The sequence below is a fragment of the Hibiscus syriacus genome, unplaced genomic scaffold (genome assembly GCF_006381635.1).
Source record: "Hibiscus syriacus cultivar Baekdansim isolate YM2019G1 unplaced genomic scaffold, ASM638163v2 tig00112285_pilon, whole genome shotgun sequence".
Lineage (NCBI taxonomy): Eukaryota > Viridiplantae > Streptophyta > Magnoliopsida > Malvales > Malvaceae > Hibiscus > Hibiscus syriacus.
This window is the reverse complement of record NW_024063293.1, coordinates 1,649,982-1,661,591: the sequence shown is the minus strand read 5'-3', so window position 1 is coordinate 1,661,591 and position 11,610 is coordinate 1,649,982. Positions and strand designations below refer to the sequence as shown.

The 11,610-nt window shown below is 36.5% G+C and overlaps 1 protein-coding gene and 1 pseudogene across 1 annotated transcript; one reads left to right on the top strand and one right to left on the bottom strand.

Annotated features, from left to right (window-relative positions):
* Positions 1-6,595: 6,595 nt before the first annotated feature.
* Positions 6,596-7,285, bottom strand: LOC120177284 (U-box domain-containing protein 9-like). The gene is made up of 2 exons (XM_039183488.1): positions 7,130-7,285; positions 6,596-7,084 (listed from the first exon to the last, which is right to left on the bottom strand). The coding sequence occupies exons 1-2, from the start codon at positions 7,283-7,285 to the stop codon at positions 6,596-6,598; spliced, it is 645 nt and encodes a 214-aa protein (XP_039039419.1).
* A 22-nt stretch (positions 7,286-7,307) lies between these two features.
* LOC120177283 lies at positions 7,308-8,250 on the top strand (annotated as a pseudogene).
* Positions 8,251-11,610: the final 3,360 nt, after the last annotated feature.

The following is an 11,610-nucleotide window of genomic DNA, read 5'->3' as shown; positions in this document are numbered from 1 at the left end:
CTGCATCAAATGGAATGTCTATAAAAAGCTTCTCTAGAAGGCATGAAATGTTTCGTGTCACAGAGTTGCCGCAACCTCTTCAAGGGATTGAAGCTGTGTCGTTAAGAGTAAATCTAAGGGACAGAACGTGCGACTGCAGGTTTTTTCAAGCTCTTAAGTATCCATGCTCTTATGTGATAGTAGCTTGCTCGCATACACGTCAAGACTATAACCATTTTTTGGATCCCGTATACCTACTATCTGAAGTTTTTAAGGTATACGAATTTGAGTTTCCCCCCATATGTAATGACAAAGACCCTGATGAGGTTCAAGATTGGCTTTCGATTGTACCAAATCCGAGTTTATTGAGGGAGCGTGGTTGTCCAAAATCCAATCAAATTCATTGCGATATGGATATTCGAGAAAGATCTAGACAAGACAGAAGATGTGGGCATTGTAGAAACCCAGAACACACTAGAAAAACATGTCCACTTATGTTGTCATCAAGTAACAATTGATGAGGAAATGATGTATTTGTTTATCAAATAATAATTCTTGTACTTTAATTTGCATTTACTTCAACTTAATGTCATTCGATAATCGTTGATGAAGATTAAAAAAATGATACAATAATACGAGATTGGACGTTTGCGTTATATGTGATTATAATAAAAGAGATAATAAGTGACAAACTTAAGAAATTTATCGAATAATTTGGTATTTCAAAATAATTTTAAATACAACAAACTTACAATAAGTATTAAATGGTAAATGATAACCAAATTACAATAATTGATATTAAATGGTAATAAACAAAAATAACTGAAATACATTAAAAAAAGTCAAACAAATTTAACAAAATAAAGTAAGTATTAAATGAGAAATAATAAAAAATTACAATTAAAAAGTCCAATAAACTAAATACAAATATAATAAAAAACAAAATCTATCGATGCTTGCGATGCGAATGTGTTCCGCAGGGCGGTGGCTGTCGTTCTCAAGGAGAATTTCTTCGTATCACTGGTTATGACTCATCGCTATCATCATCATCACCATCATCATCGTCATTGTCGTCGTCCTGAGTAGGTACATTAGGTTGATGAGGAGCTTATGATGATGAAGCACCTCCATAGAATAAGGACCCTGGAGGTGTATGACTGACTATCCCACCGGCCTGCGAAAACTGGGAAAACTCATAAAACCCAGACATCGCTGAGTGTGAAAACTGTACAGGAGGTGTCTGTGCTGCGGCCATGGGTGATGAGACTGAACCCGCCAAATATGCAGCATATGAACCCCAAGTCGGATCTACAAACATAGTCCCATAATAGCCTCCAGGAGGGGTCATCTGTGACGGTGGCGATGGTGGGGTCATAAAAGCAGGTGAAGGCGGCAACGTCGGCATATGGTAATGGAAAGGCGGTGGCGGCATCATATATGACTACGATATATAAGTCGTTGGATACAGTGGTTGTTGTGAAGGTCCAGCTGGTGCAGCTGAGGATGAACCGGAAGCACTTGCTCTCCGTCCACGAGTCGGGGGATGATGGTGCTGTGTTGCTATACGTCTCTGTCGACGTCGCGGAAAGGTCTGCCCTCGTGCATCCTCGGGAAGTAGAAACAGTTTCCCATTACTGTTGAACCACTCGTAATAACCGTCAGCAACCAATAAGAGGTCAAGTAAAATTGGCTCTCTATGGGGAAGGCGCCGATATCGATCCTCCCACAACACAACCCACGCATGATGCCTCACCAGCCAATCTGTATCTGTCTTGCCGCGTCTATCTGTGCTATGCAACTCGTCCATATTGCGAGGTGCTTCCGTAATTGGTTGAAAACAACCAAATTGCCGGAGCACGCGATCAGTGGAGTGCCACTCGACGGTCGCATAACAGATCAAGGGGATCGTCGCCATCCAAACATCTGATAGGCCCCTCAACTCAGGTGGGATCACCGCCCTCACATCATCAGTAGAATATGACACCCATTCAAACTAAAACAAATATATATAATTTTTATCAAAATAATAATATAATTATATAACTATAATCTAAAATCGATTTTTAAATATTAAAATTCATACCTGTGTGCCAGCCTTCTGATCGATTTAATTTTTTCTAAATCATTAGGTAGCTCCTGATGATTTTTCCTATCAGTAGACCACCTATTTAAGAAAAATAATTTCTTATTCACTGTATAAAATTATTAATATACAAAATCAGTTTTATAATTACCTTAGGAGTAGCGGAAATACGAATGGGTTCTTGACAACAAGACATAAAAAGGGCAATCGATACCATGCCCGAGATTGTAGCAGCAAGATACATCCGCTGATAGCATTACTCCTGTAGTCAATGGCTCGACACATCTCCCTGTACAGGCAAGCCAAAACTACCGTGCCCCAACTGAGTGATCCTGCCAGATAAAAGTCGCCAAGATGTTGCAACCACATACAGTGAACTTGGTTGCATGATTTTTCAGGCATCAACAACCCTCTTATCAGCTGCAGTATACATGCCCGTGCATACTATTTAACTTCATCGTCAGACGCGTCCTCGCTCAACTCTCGAAAATTGGCATTAAACCAATTTAACAGTATCCGTCCACTGTTAAAATTTTTCGGGACACGTCCTAGACTAACCCGACACAAAGTAGTCCAAGAACCGGAAGTTATCCTTGATATCACACCTCCATCCATCGGAAGCCCCAGGTGCATAGAAACATCCTCAAGCGTGATCGTGCACTCTCCGCACGGAAGATGGAATGTGTGGGTCTCCGGCCTCCACTGCTCTACTAAGGCAGAAATAAGGTATGGTTCTATCTTACAATGACCTTGATATCTACCTAGGTGACCGAATCTAGCCTCTAGTAAATACGGCATTACACGAGTAAGTATAACTAACTTAAGGTTCCTAATAAAATGATCTAATATACGGTCTGCTCCTAAAATATAAATAATTACACAAATTAATTTTTAAACTAATAATCATGCATTAAATAAATAAATTAATTAATTAAATTAAAACGTTAAAATGTTATCGTATCAGCAAAGTGTCGAGATATATGATTTCCATCCAACCAAAGTAGACCGCCTTCCATTTTATATCTGCAAAAACAATTAATTAAATAAAATATTAAACAATTAAAATAATTAAATAAATTATTAAAAAATACTAAATATATTAAAATATACGTTAATAAGAGAATATAAGAGTATTTGAGAGAAGTTGAGAGGATTTGATGTGATTAAAGTGATTGAGAATGGGGGTATTTATAGGGAGGGATGGGTGTGAACGGGCGGGGGTAGGATGGTAATTAAGGGTATAGCGCGCCGCAAGGGTCGCGTCTTTCTGACGCGTGTCAGAATCACAGGTAAGGCGCGGCCCCTGCGGCGCGCTATACCCTTAATTACCATCCTACCCCCGCCATACCCACGTGTAATCTATGTCAGCATAAGGCACGTCGCAGGAGCACACCTTACCCCACGTGGCGCCAAATCAGCGCATAGCGTGCTGCAGGGGGCGCGCCTTACTGTAAAGGGTGTTAGATCGAAAAATATAGTCTGACTGGTGTTAGATCGAAAAATATAGTCTGACTGGTGTTAGATCGATAAATATACCGGTCACCGGTGATTTTTTTGGAAAAAACGCCATGGTATTAGGCCAATTTTACCGTGAATATTAAGACAAAGATCTTTTGGATCGACTGTAGACTTTAAAATATTAGGGCAGAAGATATTAGAGAATGAGTAGATCAAATTACAACTAAAGTGGAAGGTCGGCCCAATTCTCCTCTGGCTAGGTTGGGTATCACATTAAGTATATAATATATACTTCGACAAAAAAGTAACGGACCTTCAGATATCACTATTAGATTAGACTACGTTAGGTTATGTTCTTTGTCCGATATTTTCTCTCTTCTTTCGTTTAAATTGAGCTTTAATAATTCTGAACTTCGTTAACTAATATGGATTAAGATGGCTCAATATTTTTTCAGATTTTTTTCTTTATATTTTTATAAGGCTTTAATGGAGGTTTTTCTTTTCACCTTTTGTGTGTAATATTTTTGGATTTATTACAAAGCATTATGGAAGATACATGGAATTTGATAACAAAGAAGATATCGTGCATTAGATTAACTTCGCAAATTTTTATTATGAAAATGAATTTTATTTGATTTGTGTTTGTTTTGGTTTTGATGACCGATGTGTTTGATATGAGTTTTTTGGGTTCTACTGACGAAATGGTCGAGAAAGATGATAAAAAAAACTTAAATTTGTTGATAATGTATAGCATAGGTTTTAAGAATATTGATTTTAGTTTTTTTTAAGATAATGCAAAAAGTAATTTATTTTAATTTTTTAAACCAATAATGGGTTTTACTTTAGTTTTATAATTTCTTCGTTATGTTATGATAATAAAATATAATGATTTAGTCTTGACGCCATTTTAATGACAAACCATGATTTGAACAACTTCATATGTTTTATAGTTCGTGCACATGAAATCCATGCAAATGATGAAAAGGTAAAAGCAACACGGGACTATCCCACACTATCTTCCATCACCAAGAGTTATCGAATGGGGTTAGGTGACCCTCCTGACGAGTTACCACCTAAAAGCCCTAATCACTATACCATATCAATGAAGAATCACAATTTACGAAAGCCAAAAGGTAAGTGTTTTATTATTCATTTTAATGATATTGTAAATTATTTTTTCTCCTTTTTAAAAGGTAAGACTCTTGAAGTTGTCATTCATACTAAACACAACTCCTTTAAGTGCATAAAAGATTGAGGTAATCAAAACATAGTAGACGAGGCACTACCACGAAGGTATACTCTTACATATCAAACACATACTACTATTCCGAGAATTGAACATATCAAAGATGTATATCACGATAACTCAGATATTTCTGATATTTATACTCATACTTTTAAAAGTGCTTTTAATGTGCTTTACCTTGTATATGGGTTTCTTTTCCAACTAAATAGGTTTTGTAGTCTACAAATCTCCTCTCGATAATTCTTAGTTCATGAACCACACTTAGGAGACTTAAGAGATTACTTCAACAAAGCAGTTGACATAGTTTTTAAACACTTATTCTCACCACACACGAATAAAACCATGGAGAAAATATCTGAAGCAATCATACAGAAAGCCAACAGTGGCCGGCGCCATGTTGAATTTCAACCTAAACATCATATTAAAAGACTTGTATGCAAAAGAGGATTTCAAGACTACAATAAATCAGTTCCTACAAAGAACAAACTTCGACTAAAATGCATAAAGTCACATCACATTAATCTTGGTAAATGTTTCACAAGTTTTACTTTCAACACATCTAATTCTCTTTCTCTTGGATTTTCAGATTCGAGGACGAATCCTTTTGAGGTGAGGTGGAATGATACATGCACCAAAGTCCATAATGATAATACATGCTTCTATGAATAATGTTTCTACTCAAACCTATTAGAAGAACAAAGTCTCGAAGATTCAAATCATATCTATTCGGTAAGCATAATGTGAATGAATCATTAAACGATTATAATGTTGCTCTCTTTAATGTTTCATATTTGAGGTCAAATCTTTTTGAAGAAAGGGAGGATGATAAATGCATCACAAGGCTCACATCAAAGGAAGAAGTAATAACTCTTCCAAATGACCCACTCGTCTAAGCCTTGGAAAAGAAGACCAGAACAGCAGTAGACTTGCGATGACTTTTTGAATGAGATCCTGATCTTATTTGGTCAACATGTCTTCTGAATATACAACCGACTGTCTCTTATCTTTCCAATAGATCTTGAATTGCATCAATCCGGTATCAGGAACTCAATATATGATCATTTTAGTGAAGACAATGTATGCAAAAAAAAATCCTATACGGGATTAATACGAGGTTTTGTAAATATTACGAATTTTTCAAATTTTTATTGATTATTTGTAATATAATTTAATATAGGATGATGCATTATTTTTTAGGATTAGATTTATTATTTTATTAGGAATTAAAGTTGGTTTAAAACATGTTTAGTTTTGTTATTATTTTATTCCTTAGTTATTTAGGACCTTTAGAACTCATCTCCTATATAAATGAGACTTTATTCAACTTTGTAAAACAAATTTCTTTGATTAATAATACAACGAGAGTTCGTTTTTACAAGTGATGATTGCCTTGTTCCTTTGAAGCTTCTTCTCATGGAGTTCTTTCAAGTTTTTGTGAGGGAGATTAATATTCACACTCCAACTTGCTTTTTCATCACAACTAAGAGGGCTGGTTAGAGTCATATTATCGAGTTTGCATTTTCATTGCGATTAGGAGGGTTCGATAGGACACTTATCTACCTATTTTGCAGAAATCCATCTACACCATCAATCATCTTTACCGATAATCTTATAAGGGAGATCTTTTGATTTCTTTATTATTTTACTTTATTTTCAATTTCTTTATCTTTTATTTATCTTGTTCTAATCTTGTTGCTTTGATTCTAACACTTAAAAGAAACCCTAAAGAATCTTAGCTATTGTCGTCACCTTCCCCTATTAATTTCCCTTTATTTTTTACTAAGTCTAGAGTTTTCTAAATTTGATTATTCAACAAGAGTAAAAGTTGATTAACCCGTCACCGCTTTCCTATCAAGAATGCGGTTAAATATGGCAGAAGCAACATCTTTCAGCGCTAATGTATGCCCCTCATCGAGAAGCTCAATCAAAGGGTTTAAAGCACCTGATTTGCCAATGAGTTCCTTGTTGGATTCAAGAGCAGATAAGGTGAAAAGGGCAGCAACTGCATTGCTCCTTGTTTCAATAGTTCCATATCTTAGACCTTCCATAAGCAGAGTGATGGCCATCGGCCTTTCGGCAACCAACTTCTTGTTACCGTCATGAATTGAAAGATTCAACATTATCGTAATCACATTTTCCTGGATATCAGTGTGGAGAACGCCGCTTTGAGATTTGGATCCCAAAAGCGGGGCGAACAGTCGAGGAATGGGGTTGATGGATTCCCCGAAAAGGGCACGGAACGAAGGGGTGTTCTTCATCAACAACCGCATCTCCTTCGCAGCTTCCTTCAGATGAGGGCGCTGCGGCGGACAACTTATCTAGCAAAGAAAAGAAAAGAAACGATAACGCTCTGCTTCCGTTACACCTTCAACACCATGCTGAACCGGGATTTGCAATTCAATTCCTTGATTGTCGCACCACTGCGATATCATTTCATTGATGAGGAGATTCGGAGTTAAAATTGTGTGCGAAAGAACTTGTTGGGTATGAGGGCAAGAAGATTCCCCGCTTTCAGCCATTTCTGCATAAAGATTCTATCATATGTTAGCCCGAAAGTATGGCCCCATCATGCACTTACGCCTCGGGTTGATGCCCGTGATTGTCGTCTCGTCCCCGGAAGCTGCCGAGCTGTTCCTCAAGACACATGACCTTGTTTTCGCTAGCAGGCCGCCTCAAGAAGAGTCAAAGTATATTAGTTACAATGAACATAACTTGGTCTTCGCTCCATATGGTTCATACTGGCGCAACATGCGCAAGATGCACACCTTAGAGTTACTTAGTAACCACAAAATTAGTACAGTCAGATCCATGAGGAAGCTAGAAGCCGATCTCTTAGTTCATCGAATTAGAGAGGCTGCTGCTGCTGGTGTTGCTGTTGATATCAGTTCTGAAGTCACATCTTTTAGTATGATGTCGCTTGTAGAATTGTCATAGGAAAGAAATATAATCGTGATGATTTTAGTGAAAAAGGGTTCGAAGATACCGTCCGAGAGACTATTCAAATAGCATATGCGTTTAATTTAGCGGATTACATCCCTCAAATTAGAGAACTCGATCTTCAAGGGAAAATCAATCGCAAGAAAGCTATTGCCAAGGATTTTGATGACTTTTTAAGAAGATATTTGAAGAACACGTTGAATCTAAAGATGAAAACAGAACCAAGGACTTCATAGATGTCATGTTGGGATTCATGGGATCTCAAGAAACTGAGTACCGCATGTAAGGAGACACTGTCAGAGCAATCATCTTGGTACTCTTTTATTCCTCGATATATGTCCCTTTCTGAACTCGTCTTTCACGCCTTTCGATCTAAAATTTTGCCCTGTACATTTCGATTCTTACAGGACATGGTTGCAGCTTCAATGGATACATCGGCAGCTGCGACCGATTGGACAATGACGGAACTCATCAGACATCCAAATCTGACAAAGAAACTCCACAGGAACTCGAAGATATGGTAGGCATGAATCGGACGGTCGAATAATCGGACCTGGAGAAATTGGAGTACTTGGACATGGTTATGAAAGAAAGCTTCAGGCGTCATCCAGTAGCGCCATTGATTGTCCATGCATCTAGGGAAGATTGCACGGTTTACGGTTTTCACATGCCAAAAGACGCACGCAGCTTTATAAACGCATGGGCTATAGGTCGGGACCAAAGGGTTTGGACCGATGCTGACAAGTTTAATCCGAAAAGATTCGTTGGAAGCAACATTGATGTTCGACAAAACTCTGATTAGGTCGTAGAAGCTGCCGAATGCAATTGGGTCTCAACATACCCAGCTTGAGTTTAAATTTAATCGAGTTAAGTTAAATATGTTTGATTTTATTTTAAATTATTATTTAATAAATTAATAGTGAAATTATCTTTTACTAAGTGGTTTTAATCTGCGTATCTAAATTAAAATGTTGTTGCTATAATTAAAAATAACAAAACGGGATGGGGTTTATAACTAATGGGCTCAGATAGAGTCCAAAATCACGAAATCCACGGCGCTCCACGGCTGGCGGTGGTCTTCTTTCGTTAAAGAACCAAATCTAATCTAGTGAAGATAAATTATGAGATCCATTGATGTTAGAAAAATAATACCATTGGAAAAACAAAATGTAGACACCCATTTTCTTCTTATTTTTTTTCTTTTTTTTTTCTTTCCAAAAAATAGAAATAATAAGAGTTACTCTCTTAGGAGGACTCTTCCACCTCCATATCTTTTAAACTAACAACCACCATATCCCATGAAATCCAATATCCCACTACAACTCAACTTCCCCAAGAATCCCATACAATTTGGACTCTCACCATCATCTCCCATACATGTTGGATATATGAACTGCAAAACTACACCGTTAGCACTGATTGAAAATATAAACAGTAATTAAAAGGAACAAATTCATAAACCGTGTCGTGGAAAAAAACCACTGCCTTAGAAACGAATTCGCCCCGATGTGTGTAATCGTTGCAGTAGGCGGACCGTCCCCCGAGGTTAACACGGTCGCTCCGTACACCCGAAATCGGAGTGGACTGCCGGTGGTATTGCTCTTCTTATCGGAAAGCACAGAAAGAATAATTGCAGAAAACACTTTGAAAGTGAATTGTGAATGTTGAGAGTGAGTTGGGAAGCTGAATATAACCCTCTATTTATAGGCTAGAAATAGGGTTAAAATCGTCCATAAAATTTCAGGATTAAATCTCTTCTTTTGTAACAGCTGAAACATCTATATGAACCTGACTAAAAAATAGTCCAGGTTCATTGCATCATTATTCAGCTGTTATAACTCCTGAAATTATATCATGTAACCCCTGAAATTAAATCAAATAAATCCTGTAACTCCTGATATTAACAGCTTGTCTCCTCTGTACAAAGCTGGAAATCAGTCAAGATACATCTTAACGTTTTTGATTTAATTTAGGAAAAAACTGTTTAATTTCTGATAACTCTCATAAACCAGCTGTTATCATTTGAAATTAAACAGTCCTCAGCAGCCTATAAATATCAGTTGAAATCTTTCATATTTTTCCATTTGTTTCTTTCAAAGAGAAATTCCTCTAAAAAGATAGTATCCGCGCGGACGTGTCGAAGACACGTATTACCACGACCACGACCACGACCACGAGCCGAGACAGACGGACGGCGGTGGTGGTGCGCGAGAGTCCCCTTTGTTCTCTTTCACTCAACAAGGAAGTGAGAATTCCATACTATAAATACTCATTCCCAATAGTGTTTCCAATACTATGTGGGATTGAGCATTACCAATAATACATCCCTATTTAAACCCATCTTCATACCTTGTAACGGGGAGGAAAAAAATTCTGAAAAGAAAAACAGCAAAAAAAACACAGAATTTTGAGAAGAGAAATCTGTGCAAAGAAAAAGAAAGAGCTCTATAGATCGAGGGAGGTAAAACAAAAGCATCAAAGTGACGAACGAACTTTTAAGTCTTGAATGAGCTAGCGTTCAACATTGAATTTCCAGACTTAAAGAAGGTAACAAAATCAGAATTTGGAACTACTTTCTTGGTATATCTGCACGTTTTTGGGTTTTGTGTGATTAACTGTTTAATGTTTTCATTCGTCTCTAATTTGCTTCGTTGAACTTGGCTTTAATTGCTCAATTCATTTAATCAAGATCCTTGTTCTGATCAATGTTTGAATGGTGGTATCTATCGAATTGATTTTACCCTCAATTACGTGGTTGCTTTTTAATTTTTTTAGTTTGATTGTGAAACATGTCTTAATTATTTATTTCCTTGATTAGCCAACTGTGGATTAACGTGATTAATGTGCATAATCGGTGATCAGATTTCAGCAGCTTGGTTAATTAATTTGTTCTCGACATGTAGTTTGTAATTTTGATTTCCATAGTTGATTTGCGCGAAATAGAATATGCCATTAATGCTTTAGAATTTCACGTCTTGATCCATATTTGAGCATAACTTTTAATTTGTAATTAAAACGTTAATTGGTTCAATTTGGTATAAACTCGCATGACTGAAGTTATTTTTGGCCTGTATCTTTTGATTAGGTTTTGATCTCCATGATTGATTAGTATTTTTTTAAAAACAATTTATTAATGGAATAATTGGATTTAAGTTAAATAATTAATATTGCTAAAACTCACATTATTTATTAATTGGTTTTAATTGACTTTAGTTTTGACACCTAGACACTCACATTAATTATTATGATTCGTAATTGGACTATAGGGAAATAATTTGATGATTCAATATTTATCTCTCTTTTGGCCTTAATTAAGAATTTAAATAATAATTTTGATGAATGTTGTTGAAATTGGGTATGTTTGAATCAAATATTTTTTGATTTTTTTCGGTAGTAATTTCAACCAATCAGAGGTAAGTAATTCGAATCGAATATTTTAAATTTTAATTTTTAATTTTCGCAATTAAAGACAACCGAAAAATTAATTGGTACCGAAAGGGCGGTTCAAGGGTACTAATCCTTCCTTGACAGTAATCGACTCCCGAACCCGACACGTTTATGGTACAACGCAGATCAGATAAGATGGTATCCGACCCACCTAAATTCTTTTTAAAATGGTCGGTGGCGAATCTAACCCAATTATTCAAGTCGAATCCCAATTCCGGGGCACCACCGAAAGACGGTTACGACACAAAATAAGAGTGAATAAAGGAGCGTAGAGGCTGACAAAGGAAATGAAATTAGGGTTGCCCCTCTTAAAAGAGTTGTTATTCTTCTTAATCGGTTCAAAACATTATAATTTAATATAAATGTTAGAATTTAAACTTACATAAGATAAGATATATAAATATCATTGAAATAGAAAAATATAATATAATATAAGACATTATCACACTTACAAACCTGA